Source organism: Thermobia domestica, chromosome 10 (assembly GCF_964235325.1).
Source record: "Thermobia domestica chromosome 10, izTheDome1.hap1.1, whole genome shotgun sequence".
In the NCBI taxonomy this organism is placed as follows: Eukaryota; Metazoa; Arthropoda; class Insecta; order Zygentoma; family Lepismatidae; genus Thermobia; species Thermobia domestica.
In genome coordinates, this window is record NC_137463.1 from 76,016,292 (window position 1) to 76,037,109 (window position 20,818).

The window sequence follows — 20,818 nt, forward strand, 5'->3', positions numbered from 1 at the left end:
TCCTTCAGAAGTCCGTCCTGGATTCGCCCCCTGTATTACTTGCATCTGAGGAACGACAAATATGACTGTAAAATAATGAAATATGTCATATGATTACTGATGAAAAGATTACTTTCTTCACATCATACCTTTTGTAAGAGCAAATTTTCTTAAATTCGAAGAGTGAGAAATGTGTGACTGGTCCGAGAACCGAACTGAACGCAAGCTTTAGGCATCATGTCAGTGTGCTACCCACTAACCTACACAGTCCGCTTCCTGATCATCTGTAAGTTTTAACTGCTGAAGTTGGTGCTCAGCCATTCTTAATATATAAAGTATACCAAAACACCTGTTGTGCTTGGACAGACGAGCATCTATATTGTTGAAAGCTCATGATGGTTCAATTAATCTGAATATGATAAATAAAGGAACAGATTCATATCTACCTAAGCTGATGCGAGAAAAAATAGTATGTATACACTTAACCCATATATAATAAAAGAAATTCTGACCGATCAATGCCCGGGCCAAACTTGAAATTTGGACAGTACATAAAATTTATGACGTAAGATACTGCCAAGGAAAAATTTTCGGGATGGGACGGGGTGAAATGGGAGTTGGAACTATTTACTAAGATATCCATATTTCGAAATCTCTTATGGTTAGAGACAAAAATTTGATTTTTGAGCTGTTTCATTTAAAATTATTAAACATTTTTTTTTTTTTTTTTTTTTTTTAAACGTTTGACCTAGAATGAAAGACAAAGGGATAATTCACTAACAAACTCATACAGGGTGTTCGAATTTCCAGTTCACATGAATTCTATATGAAAGACGCAGAAGTAGTAGTGCAAAATATTGGCCGCAGTAATGAGTGTGAGTTTTTGCTAATCATATTAATTTAATTGTCATAGGCGTTTAACAGTATCACATTGTGCTGTCCAAGAAAACCAGAAGTTGTGGTATAATCCATGTGGTCTAAATTAATGAACACTGATCTCAAAAGCGACAAAAATGTAGCAAATCAGGAAGCGGACTGGGTACAGTAGTGGCTTACATACCGAGACAGTGATCCACAAACCTAGGTTTGATTCTCGGCCCAGTTGTACGAAGACAAGAATCGTATCTCATTGTATTTGTAATAGAGCATACTTTCCAATGTAGTGTCCACCCTCTAGCTTATATAGCTCAGGAGTTTTTTTAGAAATCCCCATCTTATTATCTACCCTATCTAAAGTAAATACGAAATTACTTTACTTTTCCTGGTCTGTACAGGACACTGACACTTATATGAAAACGTTTGATCATCAATCGACTGTATGTATAGAAAATTAACTTTGTCTGGTTATATAGTAGCACTACAGCTGATTAAGTGAATTCCTACAGTTTTGAGTATTCAAATAATTCAGATTTCCTGTCACATAGTTTCGAGGAAATCCAATTATTATGGAATAATGGAGCTAATCTCAAGCATAATAAGACAAATATTAACACGTTGACCGCCACTATATATTTTGACCTTTCTCATCTGTGCGCCACGGGCAACAATCCGCCACTAATACTTTGTTTTCGCCTTTATTTTAACCCCATAAATGTATAATTTTCTTTGTGTATGGTTTTGCATACACGCGGCGTGGATATTAAATTTTGACTTCTACGCCATATGTATGTAATAGCATACACGCCTATAGAGCGAACGTAAAAAAGTGCAATATATATTGTGTGTATAGGAATTCATGAAGGAGCCGTATGTATGGAAATCCATACACATGGCAGCCAACGTGTTAAAAACTACTGTTAGGTGCTTTTCATTTCTTAAATCCATATAAACACAAGTATCGATATATTCTATTATTATTATTCACATTATAGAAATTATCTTCTATAACAAAATGCATATTACTATAGTATTTTACAAATATATTACAAAGATGACAATGACAGTATTAAGCTCATTACAAAGTGCATAAAATGTAAAAGAGTTGTAATTGGTAACTTCAGTTATTTGATGTATCTATTGAAAGAAACCTTCAATTCTTCTTTTTAATTGGTTGGCACATCCTGTCGTAATAAAAAAAAGAACTGTAAATGTCTTTAGATAAGGATTAAGACTAACGAATTCTTTTTAAAATACATGTAACTGTAGTCTTGCTCCAAACACACCTAATACGATACACTGTACTTAATATAAGTGCATACTCTATGTTGTTACGATTATCTTTGATAGCAGAACTGACCCTCTCCTCCTCACTGTATACTTGTACGTATTTCACAAGTAAAAGTGTAAACCCTACTGCCAATACCTTTCAAAGTCAAAGATTTTGCAAGTGATTGGGAATCGTCATTAACCAGGGGTAGGCATTCCACGCTGTACGATTGTATTTTGCTCTTAAAGGTAGTCAATGTCTGCTCATAAAGGAAGTCGATGTTGTGCTGCAATTCATGAAAACACTAATGACGAGAAGATAAACTTGTTTTTAAAACAGTGTAGATTTGTTGGAGACTGATTACAAAAAACACCTTTGTTCAGTTTGTCAGCAGTCACTGATTCATCCACTTTTACTGGCATAGTACACGTAATTCTTCTGCATAAAAATCTGGTTTGCAACGTTAAGGACGACTTGATCTAATGTATTTTTAGTACACATTATTAGATTTATGACAGTGTACTACTAACTGCTTCACACCGCACGGCGGTGTAACGTAGTAAAATTTTCTTTAGAACAGACACCGACATTGTTGTGTTGGTGGCTGTCTTCTTCCAGTAGTCTGTTGACTGAAATTTGCTGCGGGTGGGCCTGAAGTTGGCAAGCGAACAAAACATTCGACATTTGCGCTATAATGGTACACCATTCTGAATAGTCACATGGCTTCGGCGCCTATCATATCTACACAGGCTGCGACACATCAGCCTTCACGAACAAAGGAGATCGCTCTACCTGTGCTGTGTGGGATTCTTTCTTCAATTCATGAACTCGCAAACTCTTTAATCCAGAAGAAATTACAAGGATTGTCCATACTCGACAAATACGTCATGATCCTTTATAATAGGAGAAGCGACAAGCAGATATATTTTGTAAGGAAAATTTTGTCGCTTGCAGGGACATGGGTTTAGAAGTAAATGCAGAGAAAACTAAATACATGGAAGTGCGCCGGGACCGTAATACAGCAAATTATGGATGCGTTAAAATATTAAATAATACTTTTGATAAAGTGGATAGTTTCAAATACCTAGGATCAATATTAACAGACGAAAATTATATTCACGAAGAAATTAAATGTCGACTAAAAGCAGGGAATTCGTGTTACTATTCGGTTCAAAATCTCTTGTCGTCGCGAATTCTGTCGAGGACTTTGAAGCTTAAAATATACAAAACTATAATCATGCCTGTTGTTCTGTATGGTTGCGAAACATAGTCGCTTACTCTGAGGGAAGAACATAGACTGAAAGTATTTGAGAACAAGATCCTGAGACGTATATTCGGACCCAAGAGGAACGGGAATGGGGAATGGCGGAAACTTCATAACGAGGAACAACATAATTTATACGGTTTACCCAACATTGCTAGGGTCGTCAAGTCTAGGAGGCTTAGGTGGGCAGGTCATGTAGCTAGAATGGAAGAAAGTAGAAACGCTTTCAAAGTCTTGACTGGAAGACCAATCGAGAAACGACCATTAGGAAGACCTAGGCGCAGATGGAAGGGCAATATTAAGATGTATCTCGCAGAAATTCGAATACAAAGTAGAAACTGGATGCAGTTAGCTAACGATAGAAATCAGTGGAGAGCTTTTGTGAACGGGGCATTGAACCTCCGGGTTCCATAGGCCATAGAGTTAGTTAGTTAGTTAAGGAAAATTTTGTACGTTAGGAAAGTACTGCAAACAAAAACGCATTTCAATAACGAAGAAACCACTGTTCGGAATGCGAAGACAGTTGCTCGAGGAGACACAAATCACTCACCAAGCATCTTATTTTTCATGTGTGGGGACAAACGGAAAGTAACTCATTAATTCGACATTTTTACTGGAAAACAAATCAACAATTTAGTGTGCTGAGTAGGAACTGGCGTTGTGATGGTGAAAAATGATGCCACGATTTGGGCTTGAAAAATGAAAAGAAATCTTTAAATTTTACGTCCCATGGTTATTCCGGCTAAGCTAAAGGAGACGGCGATGATGAGAAATGAATGAAATGGTAGAATGAAGAAAGGTGAGGAAACGGGAGAACTCCGAGAAAACTCACGCACACTATGTTTGTCCACCACAAAGCTCACTTGGCGCGAGCTAGGATCGAACCAAGAACTCCAGGCACCAAAGATGAACGTTCTACCACTGAGCCGCCGCGGGCCCCGATTTGGGTTTAAGTAATTCATTGATGATCTCTATCACTAAGCACTTACAGTCCTTTGATCTTCTAAAGACCACCATATCGCTAATTACCACATCGCGGTGTAACCGAAGCAAACAATCATTTCCTTGACAATACTCCTCCAACAAACAACTTTGTTGGAGGAGTATTCCATCCAAATAGTAGGTCGCTGTTTAGTTTCTGATTTGTATAAATAGATACGTTTTGTCGCTGTAATGATGTAGCACACCAAATTTGACTTACATTGATTGAATTTTCTGAGCGTTTCTTTACACCAATTGGCACGAGCCTGTTTTTGAGCTTCGGTCAAACTGTGTGGAATCCAACAACTCAGAAGTTTCCTTACGTTTCGTGACCATGCAAAATTGTATGTCACGCAGAGCATCAATATTACTGGCAACAACAGATGTGGATGGATCATCTTATAAAATGCATCACTGAGAATTAAGCGACCATGATAGAATTAGAAAAGCCAATTGTGCACATTCTTATTAGATGGTGCTTCATCCTAAATCATAAAAATTCATTGTCCGAAAGTGTTCAGAGAAATTTCCATTTCTAATACAAAACTACTTCTTCAAACTGCTGTGAAGAATAAACGAATCAGATTAAATAAACACTCAATAATAATCTAAACACAGAAACATCTACTCTTCCGAATTTTATAATAGCTTGACACCGGTAAAACTTTTCCAGCAACCCTCGTAATAATACTATAAAATTTAGAATTTAGATTTGTCTGTCTAATCTACTACGTCTGAAAAAACACGCTCTGAATGTTGTTAAGAGTGTCACTACTAGAAAGTTGAGTTACTTCGAATCCAACTCGTGCACTTGAGTTTGATACCGGACCAATGACGTAATTATCGGATTTCCCCGAGAGTTGGGATACGGTGACTCAATTATATAGCATTTATCTCTTCCACGGTTGTTCAATTCTCATTTACCTCTTATATAATTTTACATCTTCCTTATCCGAAAAAGTATAATCTCAAAAACTTAATGAAAAAAAAAAAAAAAAAAAACTGATCTAACGATTTTTGGTAGTTTTCTAGTATTGCAAGTTGCATCATAATTAAGAATGGTACCCATTATTGCAATAGCTTTGTTGACAAATTGCTATCTAATCTTTATGAGAGTAGTCCCTATTTGCTAGAAACTTTCTTTTCTTATTATTTATTTATCGATTGATGGTTATAGTTCGTGGCTGAGTGAACAGTTTTCAATATATCTTGTGTCTGTGTCTGAGAGAAAGAAAAAAGCTTCGGCTTTTTGCAAATGGAGTGCTAAATAGTTAAATTTAGTTTACGAAAGGATTCATACAGAAGAATACAGACCGTGTGTAGCTTGACGTAACATTCCATGTCTATCCAAGACACGACAGGCTTCTAAAGCACACTGAACCACAGCTTCTTTTTTCTTTCCCTTGACAAGAGCTTCAGCAACAACTGGCTGTCCACGTGCATTGTCAATTGGTAGCCTTTAATAAAAAATAATAAAAATCAAGAATTATACATTAATTATTACATTTATAAATTTAGACACTACATTAATCCTAATAAGTTAAAAGTGTGCATATTTACGAACCTTATGCAACTGAATAATAAAATATAATAATAAATTATTTATCTGGAATGCGTCGCTTATCGTTTGTTGCAGTACTTCGTTCTCTCTCCTTTCAGAAAACAACCTCCAGGAGGTTTCTCAGAATATCAATTAACTACTTTTCACATTCTTCTCAATGTCTTCTTAATCTACGGAAAAGTAACTCTCATTCCGGAACACAACGAGCAATAATAACCACAAATATCAAATCTTGAGACAAGAAGCTTTAATGCACTGAAGATATCAGCCCACAGTGGCTGTAACAGGAAACTCAGAATGTAAAAAATAGTAGTTCGAAATAAGTAAATAAATTAAAAAAGTAAATTTCTTAAATAAGTAAATAAGTAAATAATAATGAAAAACTTGCTTGAAGGTATCCTCAGAGATATAAGAGAACGTAATATTGCAGCGAATTATAAATAAGCAACGCATTCCAGGTGAATAACTATTTTATTAGTCAACTACATTAATCCACTCCCAACCGCAACATGTCACATATACCAAGAATAAAATAAAACGTGCGTTAGTAGGATTTATTTACAGTTAAACCACAAAATTTCTTAAGTTTTGTTTGGCACAAGGAAACTTATACCACTTTTATTATAGAACTGTATTTAACTTGGACATAATTTGTATGTCCAATAGTATGAGGTATTGAATTTAAATGGTTCAGGGCATTGGACACTGAGATAGTTAGACAAGAAATATATAGAGAGCTTCAAAATGTGGTGTTGGAGGAAGTTGGAGAAGATAAAATGGACAGAAGTAGTAACAAATGAATATCTTTTAAAACGGATAGGAGAGACGAGGACGCTTTTAGCCAGCATCCTTCATTGGAAGGCCAATTGGATTGTACGCATCTTTCGAAGAAATTCTTCTTCATACTGCTATACAAGGAAAGATGGGAGCAAAACGAGGAAAAAGAACACAACTGATCGATGATTGGTAAAATAGAAGAAAATATTGGTAATTAAAAGAGGAAGCTGAAGATCGAGAAACGTAGAAGAAACATTTCCAGGCCCAAACCTAAATTTAAAAAAAAAACACTAGTCCCAGGACCTGTCAACAGGCAAAATACCTAATAATAATTCATAAAATGTAATATATTTCAACCAATATACTGGGCTTTTTCAAGTGCAAATCAACTTTGGAAAAGCTTACACAAAATTCTAATGTAGCATTCCTTTCTTTTCTTTACACCTTTTTTACTAAGCTCTCCAAAAGTTTCTTACGCGCTCGAAAAAGTTCTGTTTGCTACGCAAATATTTGTCTATTTACTAAATAAAGTATGTACTCATATGATATTTACATCATATTATTGATTAAAATAAATAGATATACACAGTGTAATAATGATTAAAAAGATTTGTTTCAATTTTGCATTTTCTTTTTCTTCTTCTGGCAGCTAAAACTTATAATACATAAATGAAATGATTTAAAAAATTACAAAAAGAAGAGGATTTTATAACGAAAAATTACATTTGGCTCGGCCCTGTCTTTTGAACAACAGACAGCTATATTGAAATCTGACGATACATTTGAAAACTTAAGAGGAATATGATCTGCAAGTAAGTTTGAATGCATAAAATAGAATGTGGGACTGTTAAAAAACGCAATCATCATTAAAATACAGTTAAAAGACAAGAAAGGTTGAGGGGGGAGATGAAAAGAAATATAAATTAAATGTTATCTCTTTCTTTTTATTCTTCAAATTATGAAATATCTCAACAGTGGAATTTGGATGATAATTAACTTACAAATATTTGCTAGTACAAGATAAATAAAGGACATGCAGTATACTCTCGACTATTCGGCTTAATGTGGCGGAAAAGCAGACCAAACAACAGAAGAGCCGGATAGGCCAGAGTTCTACAGTCATTCACTTCTTGTCTCATCCACACCAATAAAAAGAAAGAAAAATAAAAACTTTTTATATCAAAATCTGCTCTTATTCCTATTTTCTGACCTCTTAGTACATATCAGTATTTTATAAATGTTTGCTATGAGATGTATTGTGCGTTTTGAAAATTTTTACAGAAAAAGAAAATCCAAAAATAATATTATACACATTTCAAGATAAATGACTGTCGGACGTAAATACTGGAAGCAAAAAAAAGTCAAAACTTTCAGTTTTTAGTTTTTGAAGAAATCTGTAATAAATGGATTGCTTTTCCTTGGTAAAGCCGCGTTCTTATGAAAGCGTTACAAGTCGAGTAATCGTTCAAAAAGTTATTCCTAATTTCATTGGTAAGTTTTTTTTTTTTCTTTTTCTGAACTTGGCCCGATAGTCGAGAGTCTATTGTATTTTAAATAATATTTGCTTTGTCTGTTGTAATTTACAGTTCTCCCGCAAATTACACTAAATTTCACATATGAATTTAGAACACGAAACACATGTTCGAATACTATCTTTTTAACTGAAGATTATAGGGAAGAAATACAAAGAGTTGAAAAGTACTGTGTATGTATCTTCCAACTGGGGCTATTTATGTTTTTTGAAATTTCATTATACAGCGCATCGGATAAAGTTTACTAGTACTCTTGAGGTACGGTTGAACAACGGGTCTAGCCAGCAAGTTATTGTAAGGGGAGCCCATAACTTTTTCAGGGATTGAGTTTTTTACGTACTGGAAGCAAATTAAAAGTTTACTTACAAAATACGAAAGCATTATTACTAGCTCACCACCATTACATACATATTGCACACATACAGACATATATTATTATTATTATTTCAGTATTTTCAGTGATACCTTATTGAAACATGTGCCATGACCTGCGAGAAGTTAGAATCAAAGGTTGTAGGCAATTACCAACAAATTTTTCCAAAGGAAACATAATTTGTTTACGAAAATCTATTTGTTTGACTTTGCGTTTACATTGGTATAAAGTTTTATCTAAAAAAACACCTAGAAGAAAATATAAAACCAAACTGAGTCACTATTATGTAATAATATAGTAATAAATTCGCTGCTGTGTGCATCTAATTACGCAGATGGGAGTATCATGCACCCAGATAAGCAACAAGTTTAAACATATAATAGATTAATTCCATTTGGGAGTCGAGTCAGGGCCGTAACTTAGATTTTTTTCTGGGGGCAAGAATAAATATTTGGGCCCCCTAGAAAAAGTTTTTTTTTTCTAATTCTAAAAACAATTAGGGCCCTCCCGCAAAATTTGAAAATCGGACCTCTTATTCCATCTTCCTTACTCTTTGTGGGCCCTCCCGCACGGCAAGGTCTGCGGGGCCGTTAATTACGCTCCTGGGCCCCTTCCATACATTACAAATTATTTAAGGGGACAATATTGAAAAATCTCAAAGCCATACGAATAAATATTATTTCTAGGGCCCCTAATAGTAGATATTTTTTTAATAAAATGGACCCACGACTCATTTGTTTTATTTACCTTTTGTGTGCTGTTTAGTTTATGTAATATACTGAACCTATTTGATGCTTCATTTATAATTTCATGTTCGTATCGTATATGGAGTAAGAAAATTTTGCCTTAAAGTGGGTTCCCATCGAACGGCGGGGAGATTCCCTGGGGGAAGTTGCACCTTGCCCCCACACGTTATGGCACTGGGCTGAGCCCACATCTGCCCACATAAACCGTCATATAAAATGTTTTGAGTGGTAAATGACCCGATATTCCACAAAAATTGATCATCACTTTTCACAAAACTATGAAAGTGTTTTTCTGGAGTATTGCTTTATCTTAAATTTAAAAAAAAAAAAAAAAAATCTCGAGTTACATAATTCTTTGAAGATAGGTTCACGGATAGGAAGACCCTACCAATAAGTCTGGCGTAAGAAGTTCAATGTTATTTAGGAAAAGGTCAGAGAACATTGACTATTTAATACACATTTCGTCAAACTGAATACACAAGGATAAGAGTATTTTATTCATTATAACTTTCTCGAGACTTTGAGGAACTGAAAAATTCCTATCCACTTTTTCGATTCCTTTCATTTATGTTAGTTGGAATCTACTTACTATTGTTACAGTTTCTTTGTGACATTTTCAAGATCTTTTCTATTTTATTTATTATTATTATTATTATTTACCGTATTCTTTGGTTCTGTTCTGGTTCAATTCTCTGAAATCTTACATAATGTTTGTATTTTGTACTTACTCTACTCTGCATAAAAACTGTCCAAATCCTTTTTCTTCAACATTATACTCCAACTCATATCCTTCTCTTTCGAACCATCCTCGAAGAGTTTTCTTTGGATCATTCACAAATAGTTCTTCGTTCTGAGTAGACGCGAATGGATTTTCTGTTAAATCGGTTTCCTCATCTGCGTCTTCTCCTAAACATTGAAAAAACAAATATAAAACTCCAACTTAGCAATATACATATTAAACACTTAATTAGTGTCATTGTACACTTTAGCACTGCTGTCTCTACAAGAATTTTATCACGAAAACTTACATTTAGGTCAGCCCTGTCTTTTGAGCTATAGACAGCTATACTGAAATCTGACGATACATTTGAAAACTTATAAAACTAGGACGGCAAGTATTTTTGAACATATATATAAACATGTGAGACTGTTAAGAAATGCAATCTCCGTTAAAATAAACTTAAAAGGCAATACAGATTTGTGTAATATACTTGGTTGGTTGGATTAGAGTGTTGTGTTAACTTCAGCACCGAAATTATGATACAAACATGTCTGGCTTCACGTTAATTCTGACTACACGATCTCCCATTGGGAATTTTGTTACACTTTCCTTGTGTTTTATGTGTTGCAATTGTTTTCAATGACATTGTTCTGCGTTACTATGTGAACTATATGTGTTTGTGATATGTAAATTCTAAGGATGGCCAATTCTGGAAAGTAAAATCGGAGAAATTCCGTAATTTTCTAAATTCGAAAATTTTCCGAAATCTGGGAAGTGAAATTTCTGATTCCGGAAAACTTCCCTAAGAAATTCTTAATATAACATATCTTCTGTTTTTTCCCTTCTAAGATCGTAAAATCTTCCTTTTTCCTCTCTGAAAAATCTGGCAACCCTAAACTTACAGTAGGATCCGAACCATTAGTCGGTATGCACCCAGAAGAAATGGTCTTCCATCTAGACTAGACACCTTCCCCTAGATTACAAAAGCGATGTGTCTACCGACTTATCCACAGAGGACACCTAACAGAAATGCGTTGTGTTGCATACTTGTGAATATTTTAAGACTTATGTCAGAAGGACAAAAAGATACACAACTGCACAAGGAAACTCACTGCACAGTTATACATTATTCAAATAAAATAAACAATTTCTAAACACTACACAGGGTCGAATTTAGTCCGTTACTTCAATGAGTCAGAAATACAACGACTTAATTCAATTTGCAAATCAATAAAAGAAGTGAATAAAGACAGGAATAATTTGAGTTTACTCTGGCTCTCAATCATTCATACATACACATATGTAGAAAATAATTTTAATAATAAAGTATTTACATTCATGCTTCCTCAGTTTGTAATGTATAAAAAAAAATCTACATCAGCTTTTCTCAATTTTTCTGACCCCTTGTAGCGACTGTTAATTCTCCGCAGCCCTCTGCGACATCAAAAATGATTTTAAAAAATTTATTTTACCTATCATTAAAATAAAATAATAAATTCCAACTTCACAGCACTAAACCTGTCATTTACGACAATGCAGTATTCTTATGAATGGAGATATTCGAAAAAAAAAGAAAAGAAAAAGAAGAAAATACAATCATCAGTTAGACCTATTGTGTGTTTCAAATAACAAGCGGCATGGCCGTAAGTTGGCTTTACACGGCGTCCAATTGGCTTTGAGCGATGTTGACAATTCGCGACAAGCAGTTCTGCACGCTGACTTCTCGTGCTACTGCGAATCTTGACAATACCAGAGGCGCTTATTAAAAATATTGCATTAGCACATCAACTGCTTACTTTACGAAGTAAAGAAAACCATTACGAACACATACGTGAAAACTACATCTTTTTATGTCAACTGGTTGTTATGGTACACGCTTTTAAAGGCTTCCATATAAAACAATTAATAAAACGAGCATGGAGTCCGGCGTCTAATTTCCAGTTGACTTTTCTTTGATTTGGAAATGGAACTCAACTTTTAAAACAGGATAATCAGAGGTATAACCAGCAGGTTGTTCTAGGGGAACATTGCTTTCAGGGGGAGGAAAGCTTTTCACACATTAAAAACAGAACAAATGATCTCTTTCAGAATATGAAAGCATTTTAACTCACCATACACATATTATATTTTCACGATCCTACCTTATCAAAAGACGGATCTGGACAGTACTAAAGTTAAAAACTGGATTGTAGAAGATGAATCAATAAGCTATTCATAAGAAAACAAATGCTGTTTATAGCAGTCTGTTTATCTGACTTTGTATTTATGTGGGTTAAAATAGTAAAGGAAAAAAACTCGAAAAAATATCAACTCAGATATTATTATGCAATAATATAGTAGTGAGTTCATACGGTGTGCGCCCAGTTAGGGAAATGAGAATACAAGCATATGATTAATTTTAGCTGTTTTAATTAGGTACAGAAATCGTATTGGAGATGTTTGATTTTTTTAAAAAAATCATATTTTATTATAAACGTCCTTCATTTGCATTAACTATTAAATAAGTTTTATTAAACATATACCAGACGAACTTCATTTTGGAGTTGGAAATAGTTTGGAAAGATAAGGCCCCCTTTTCCCCAGTGGCTACACACTAACATCGTTAGAACAAATATATATACACCTAACATCGTTAAACAAAGTATGGGAAGTTCGTAATATTGTTTTGAAATTTACTTCAAGATAGATTCTTCCTTATTTGACAGAAGTAACGCAGTATGTTTTCTGTTTCTTTTTTCTTTTTCTTTCACGTTTCACTACCTTATTATTATGTGTGATTTTTATTCCCTCTCCTCCCCTTTACAAGGGATTTAAAAGCACCAGGCGTCTGAATGGTGTCATAAATTATCGCAACTCAAAACAAACTCGAGCATATCGAGTTGCTTAGGAATCAGACGGATTGCTTGTGACACCCACACTAAGCCCAAGAGAGTTACTTGTTATGAAAACTGATAAGGAAACAAAGGGGCTAGTTGTGTAGAAACGTAACTTCTCTTCTAGCATAAACAGAATTCATCAGTGTCTGGATTGCTTTCTTTCGTGGTAGTTCGTTTGTTCTCCAAAATTATAGTTGACAATGTCCTGAAGCAAACCGAGTACAAGTGCGGAGTTTTCTTTTCTTTTCTTTTTTTTTTAAAGTGCTACGAAGTCAAGCTCGAAGAATTATTTTTCGTGTTTACAATTTTTTTACCCTATGATAATAAATTTACAAGACTGAGATTCAGACAATGACGAAATATTAACTGACATAGACGATAGTGAAAGTAGTGTTGAAGACGAGTATTTAGCATTTCCACTGTAAAAGTTAACAGGTAAGTAATTTAGTTGCTACATATACTTCTAGGATGCACAGTCTTACAAATATCCCAGTTATGATAACAAAGTTTAATGAAAATAAAATGTCCCGCGGACCCCCTTTCAGTCTCTAGCCCCCAATCCGTGGACTACAAATTCGGAAACCCTCTTCTAGATGATTTGAGATACGAGGAATGTTCATGAATTCACACGATTTCTACCATTTTATTCTTAAATTTACTTATGTTGGTTTAAACCATTTTTCTTCAAACCTTGGTTCAAACCAGCCATTTCTGAAAGTAACCATTAAGATCTACTGATATATTTAGTATATTTATATACATGAATAAAGGAAACACCAGTATCTAATGAAAATGCTACATTGCCAACCCACAACATAAGTGAATGAAGTTACTGTTTAAAAGGGGAGCTGGCCATCGACACGTTAGTATAAAAGAAAGTAACTTCATTCACTTATGTTGTGGGTTGGCAAAGTAGCATTATCATTAACACTGGGCGCATAAAGAGCGTATAGACCAAACGGCTCGTTTGATTTCAAAAATTCCTTCACTTTAGATTGAAAACATCATATTTGGAGACGGTTTCCGCTCTTACATTTTGTTGTAACTCTGACAGTGACAGAGTTACATATGTCAGGGGACTTTTGAGACACCCTGTATGTGTGTGTGCGTGTGTATATAAATTACTATGTTCAATATAACTTATGTAATAAGATTAAAATAAATACATAAAAATCAATTAAGTTATATTTGTCTTCAATATTTAAATCACTTTACCACGAAATAAGGGGAATTGAAACTAAGGCGGTGTCCAAAAGTACATAGTGCACACTTCGTCAAACTAACTTTTGATCCGCACCTGATTCCAACGCCTCATAGTGGTAGAACATGGAACATTGACAACAAAAGAAAGGAGAATTTTGCGTACTAGAAAAAATAAACTTTATTATTATAATTTTTTTTTTTTTTTTTTAGATGAATGATTTTCCAGTTATATTACATATAAATATATCGTACAGACTTAAGAGTCTCTTTCATGTATGCCAACAGCTTCAGCTTTGCCGTACCTGCAAATATTTGCCATTTCGGATCTTTCACGCGCAGATTAACAAGAGCGAAGCGTAAATGCAATACCTATATATATATATATATATATATATATATATATATATAAAACTAACTAACTCTATGGCCTATGGAACCCGGAGGTTCAGTACCGCGTTCTCAAAAGCTCTCCACTGACTTCTATCCTTAGCTAATTGGATCCAGTTTCTACTTTGTATTCCTATCTCTGCGAGATCCATCTTAATATTATCCTCCCATCTGCGCCTAGGTCTTCCTAATGGTCGTTTTCCTATGGGTCTACCAGTCAAGACTTTGAAAGCGTTTCTACTTTCTTCCATTCTAGCTACATGACCTGCCCACCTAAGCCTCCTAGACTTGACGACCCTAACAATGTTGGGTAAACCGTATAAACTATGTAGTTCCTCGTTATGAAGCTTCCGCCATTCCCCATTCTCGTTCCTCTTGGGTCCGAATATTCTTCTCAGGATCCTGTTCTCAAATACTTTCAGTCTATGTTCTTCCCTCAGAGTAAGCGACCATGTTTCGCAACCATACAGAACAACAGGCATGATTATCGTTTTATATATTTTAAGCTTCAAATTCCTCGACAGAATTCGCGACGACAAGAGATTTTGAACCGAATAGTAACACGAATTCCCTGCTTTTAGTCGACATTTAATTTCTTCGTGAATATATATGTGTGTGTGTGTTGTCTTATGTGCACAATAAACTCATTACAGCATAAAAACCACTAAACTACTGGCAATGTTCTATTTATTAATTCCCCGGAAGAACAGTAGCGTTGGTGGTTAGGGCACTGACGACACTGTTGCGAAGTAGCTTAGGAATTTTATTGCAAGCGAAAGTAGGCAATTTGCAAGAGCGTTAGGACACCGAAGGTACTGAGGGATGCGCTATTTACAATAATATGGCTCAGAACTACTTTGGAAGAGAGTTCATATTACGTATAAATGCTTCCTGTACGGGATATTACACATAAATGACACATAGTTTTCGTATTTCTACTGTATTGCTTCAGTTACAGATATACTGATTGTACTATTTCTACCATATTGCGCTAGTAATGAAGTTCCTTAGATGTGTCTCCATATTCTTAATCTACACCAAAAGTTAACACTTGCAAGGATGACAAGGAAAGAAGTGGTGGAGTTGAACAACATGAGGACAAAAATTTACAGGAAATAGCTATTATGTCATTATGAAATACAAATTTATAAGGATCACATATACTCAAGGTGGATTATTGTATTCCTCCCTAATTAAAGTAATACAGTAAAAATAACAAAAAATTGAAGATTACTATCTTATCTTATAAGCCTGCTTAAATGGAATCCTGTACATTGTATGCACTCACTACGCTTTCGGTGCCCTAAATTTCTCTCTTGTTATACACCCGCTGTCTCTCCTACATGCTTCCCACTGCGAAACTGGTTACTCAGTCATGAAACAAATCCCTTCGTCCAAGAATAATCATTAAAAACTACTACTAATATAATAAGAATTTTATGAAAATTAAGAGACGGTTTAATGAAAAAACACAGTATGTCTTATGTAATCGCTCTCATTGTTCAACTATACAGACGTAATTATTTGTTCACAATCGTTTCATAGTGGGATCAGTAATAGGATTATATGAATTAAGAGGAAGGCAAGTCTTTACTTTGGCCATTCCATGAATGGTTCAATGAACCGATTCATAACGAAGACAGAAAACATGCTCTGCGGAGCTCTAACCCGCCTTCATTCGCTAACGCTCGCTCAGCAATACTATGTGAATTAAATATTAAACCTTGGTACACAAAAGAACCAACCTAGCTAGTAACCTATATGCATGGGCTAACAGGCAAGTTCTCAAAACCGGTACCGAAAGATCAAATCACTGAATCAAAAAAAAAAAAAAAAAAAAAAATGAATGAAACGGCCAAAGTAAAAACTTACCAAGAGGAATTTGTGAAATCTTTGATAAATGTATGGAAGGAAATCTTTGATTTGTATTTCACTTTTGGGCAGCTGTCAAAAATGCAAAATGTACGATAATTGGCATATTAATCTCACAAGGGCAAGGAAATATGTTAGCTTTGAATGGAATTTGTTCAGAATCAAAACTAGAAAATTAGGCCTATCAACCTACGAATTAACATTCGCAGCTGCAGCTGTAACTGTAGCTATAGAGAAATGAATAATCTAGGTATTCATATTCTATACTAGAGCTTAATATTTTAATTCATACGGCATTAATATTTGTCATTTACGTGCAAATAGCTGTATTACCGATGGTCTAATTATCTCAATTAAACTACATAAACCATGTAATATTTAAACACAAATGCCGTTATAGCATTATTAAAGTTAACTATTTGGTTGCTTTCCCTTTGCATGCTGAGAACAACGTAAATAGGTTTATTTGTGTAACATTTTTATATTTCACTTGTAATATCATTAAATTGTATATATATCAAGTAAATTATTATTAGATCAGCTCACAAAAAAATTCACCTCAACAAAAATATTAAAAATATGGCTTTTAAAATTTTATTAGGTTATTTTATCAGAGATCGTCATGTTAAGCACACAAGTATACTAACATAGTGTACATCCTCGCACACTACGAATTATGAACTCGCAGACTTGTGAACTTGGACCTTTTGACGCATACTAGGTGACGTCAGTTCCGGAAATAAGCATACCGGTACTTCAAATGTGCACTTGTATCTTTTGGACACGGCCTAAGAAAAATATTGTAGAGGATTTTGACCAAAATATATTTGGAACTCATTTCTAACTCTTAAATAAATGTGAGTCGATAATTCTGAAGCCTGCAGGAGCATAAATGTCTACTTCATAATATTTCTTGACATTATGAAGTATCAGATTTATTTTGTAGTCATGCCCAAACATGACAAATTACAAGATTAAAACACTATAAAACTTATTACGGTAGTAAATTCATAAACTAGCCATCTATTTTCATCAAAATATATATGTAGAGTCACGAAGATGTAAGCCTATAAGTCTATGTTAGTTTTATATGTTGATCCTTTTACACGATGACGTTTGGTGAAATCGAAAGTGGTCAGCATTAACAGAGAATGCAGTTTTAATGTAATGGAAACGCTAGGTTATGTTTCTTCTACACTTGTTTTCATTTATGCGCATAGTCGCTGTCGCTTCGCGCGTGGTCCCTAGGCACGCATCGTCAGCCCTGCCCTGAACCTGAACGGGTAAAAAAAAATGGGTTAAGATTAGAGGTGCCCCTCCGTTTTTTTTTTTTTCTTTTAATATAAAAATTAGGAAAATTTGCAGGAGAAATGAGGTAAGAAATGATGATTTGGAGTTGTTATGTGTGTAAATTTGGCAGTAGAGTTATGTTTAATACGAGAAAGGATATGTAGAAGCGGGTACTATTTGCAAGACGCGGGGGGTTTTGATGATTCAGCAGCACGGCAGTCATATAGGATGGCGAATTGGTGCGCTGAATGTGATATTTCCGCGTTGAGTTTTACAGAATTATGTAAGAAGAATAAAGAGAATGTATTAAAGTTTTATTAGAACAACAGATTACTGAGTTAAAGTGATGGCATTTATTCTGAAGTTGGGCGTCCGCTTTCGCCACGTTTTTTCGCTGTTATCTCCTTTCCACATTTTCTGCAATTTGTTATTAGGTTCATTAATCCGTGCTCTTCACAAACTTTTAAAAGATTTTGAGCGTTATCAACGTATTGCTTCACAAATGTTAAAACTATTACTTCATTGCCCTTGTACATTCGCCATGTTGATAACAAAAATGCTCGTTACCTTCCCACAATGCAACTGTTCGGTTACCTTGCGCCAAGTAGTTCCCTCCGCTCGCCGTCTAGTCCCATGTTTATAACCGCTTATATATAACAAATAAACAGATTTTTCGAGACTCTTATATATTATCAAGCACACAAACGAACAAATTATCCATTAAATTTTCGTGGAAATGGACGCCCAACTTTGGAATTTAACCCAAAGTGATAATTGAAGCTTCAACGAGAACCGATTCCAGTCACTGTTCAAGTCCAACCAAGTCTTATCGGGCAACCTAACCTAACCCAAACTAATCAAACCAAACCTAAAGTAACTTAACCTGACCTAAACTAACATAACCAAGCGTTACCTAACAATATTTAATGTTTTAACTTTTTTTTTTAAGGTTTGAAACTTTTTTTTTTTTTTTTTTTTAAGGTTTGAAACTGGAGGGGCAACTCTAAACTTAAGCCAAAAACATTGTTTGTAGTTACCATCTAACATAGATGGAGAGATGTTTTTCACAATAATAATCCATTTTGCAGTATTTATAACCATAACGGTTCTGCCCTCCTTACCTACACCAAAGAATACGATGTCACATAATATCTACTCAGGCCCATATTCTCAATCTTCACTAATTTTAGTACGATAATATGAGTAGAAAATGTGAATTTATGGACTTCTAGTTACAGAAGAGGTTATTTAACACCGAAATAAGCCATTACAAGCATTAAAAACGTTTAATATTATTTTTCAAAAATTAAGGTAAATTAAAACCTTTTTCTTACCACAAATCAAGAAAAGAAGAAAATCTTTGCAATCAGAACGAGTATGTTCAAAACTGAGCGAAATTTTAAGGTTTACAATCAATGGGGACGCTTATGCTGCATTTTTGCACTCTCAGATCTCTCTGCTTATAAAGACATAAACTTGATGTTGATTTTCTTGCAAAGATGGGACATTATCGAAACTGGTGCATCTCGATTACCAGATAATATTACGTAAGTAATACTTTACGTACCCATTCCCCAATCAATGCCACTATCCTCTTCCTTCTTCTGTTCCTTTATTCCTTCTTGCATCTCCTCTAATTCAAGTTGCATGAATTTTTCCTCAGCCTCTTGTCTTTTTGCTTTTAATTCTGTAACCGTAAATTCTGATTCTTCTTCTTGGTCCTCTTCTGGACCTTGCAAAATGAACATTCTTGTACTCGCTCCTAACTTTAACATATGACCAACCCTCATTCGCACAAATACATTAGGTTTGATTTGATTTTTATTTAAGAATGTTCCGTGAGTGCTAGATAAATCATACACATAAAAACCACAGGGTTTGTCTTTCGATTCTTTAGCACAATATTGAACCACAACATGATGACGCGAAATTGAAGGATGTTCCAATCGAACATCGCAGGTGGACAGTCTACCGAAAACATAAAATGCTTTATTGGTCAAGTTAATTTTGTCTATAATTGTCCCCGACTTTAGAACTTCAAAACTGTATTCACTATTAGCAATCCCACTCCACGAAGGTTCCTTGTATGGCAAGGGAACTGACGCATCTTTCATATGCTCGGCTGGAGAAAATTTCGAAGAGGGCTTCTTTAGTAATTTTACTTCCGAACTCGATTCTGAATTTTCAGCTTTTTCAGGCACCAGGGATTCTGTGTCATTGTTTTCCACAGTCTCTTTAGAATCTGCGTCTTTATTTCGAGATATGACTTGCAACTTCCCTGGTTTTCCAGGTCTAGGACCTATCAACAATGGCTTTTTGAATATATCTTTCTTTCTGGCATCTTTATTTGAACTATTTATTTCGGATTCCGAAATGTTACGAGGTTTATCATCTGTATCACTATTCTTTTTTGTCTGTTCATTCACTTTTGAATCATCCTCCAACGTAACACTATCGTTTTCCTTGGTCGCAGCACTAACTTCACTACATGTAATATTTTCTTGGGCTTCCATAATTGAGAATTCTCAAACACTTATCACACTAATTACTTAAAAGAAAGAATACGACTGTAATGCACTCTTAAGTTCCTACGATTTGTTTACATGATAAGCACGCAAACGATCATCACTAACACAGAAATGCAATTCTTTTATCAACTAATGACAACACCACATACGTTTTTCGTCTCTTGCTACGATTTAATCTAAATTACTCTCGAATAAATAAACATATTTTCACACTTAACATTCACAAAATGTTTATCAAACCTAAATATTCAACAGTAGCCTCCATCAACACTATGATTTTAGAATACTTCTTCTTCTTCTCTTAATGATATTTATAAAGCAGTGTATGAACTCCGAATATAAAAATTATGCCTCTCAGAGAATGATCTTCAAGCGGTCTTTTACTCTCGCTCTCTATCATTGCTTTGATGTTCCAGGAAGCTATCCAATGAGCAGTTCAATCGATAAAAGGTAGAAATCTACATATAACAAAAAAAAAAAAAAAAAAAAAATAAGAATGAATCCGGGAAGAAATGAAAACGCACAATAGAACCAGTCACTTCAGATGGAGCACAAACTATAATGAAATCACTATTTATCATA

At 34.6% G+C, this 20,818-nt stretch overlaps 1 protein-coding gene across 1 annotated transcript in view; it reads right to left on the minus strand.

The window, feature by feature from the left end:
* Nucleotides 1-20,553, minus strand: part of LOC145662505 (kanadaptin) — a 36,236-nt gene extending 15,683 nt beyond the window's left edge. The window contains exons 1-3 of the mRNA XM_081728155.1: nucleotides 19,276-20,553; nucleotides 10,088-10,265; nucleotides 5,685-5,827 (exon numbers count right to left, since the gene is read on the minus strand). Of these exons, the coding sequence (XP_081584281.1) occupies nucleotides 5,685-5,827; nucleotides 10,088-10,265; nucleotides 19,276-20,221 (1,267 nt within the window). The 5' untranslated portion in view covers nucleotides 20,222-20,553. The remainder of the gene's footprint in view (nucleotides 1-5,684; nucleotides 5,828-10,087; nucleotides 10,266-19,275) is intronic.
* Nucleotides 20,554-20,818: the final 265 nt, after the last annotated feature.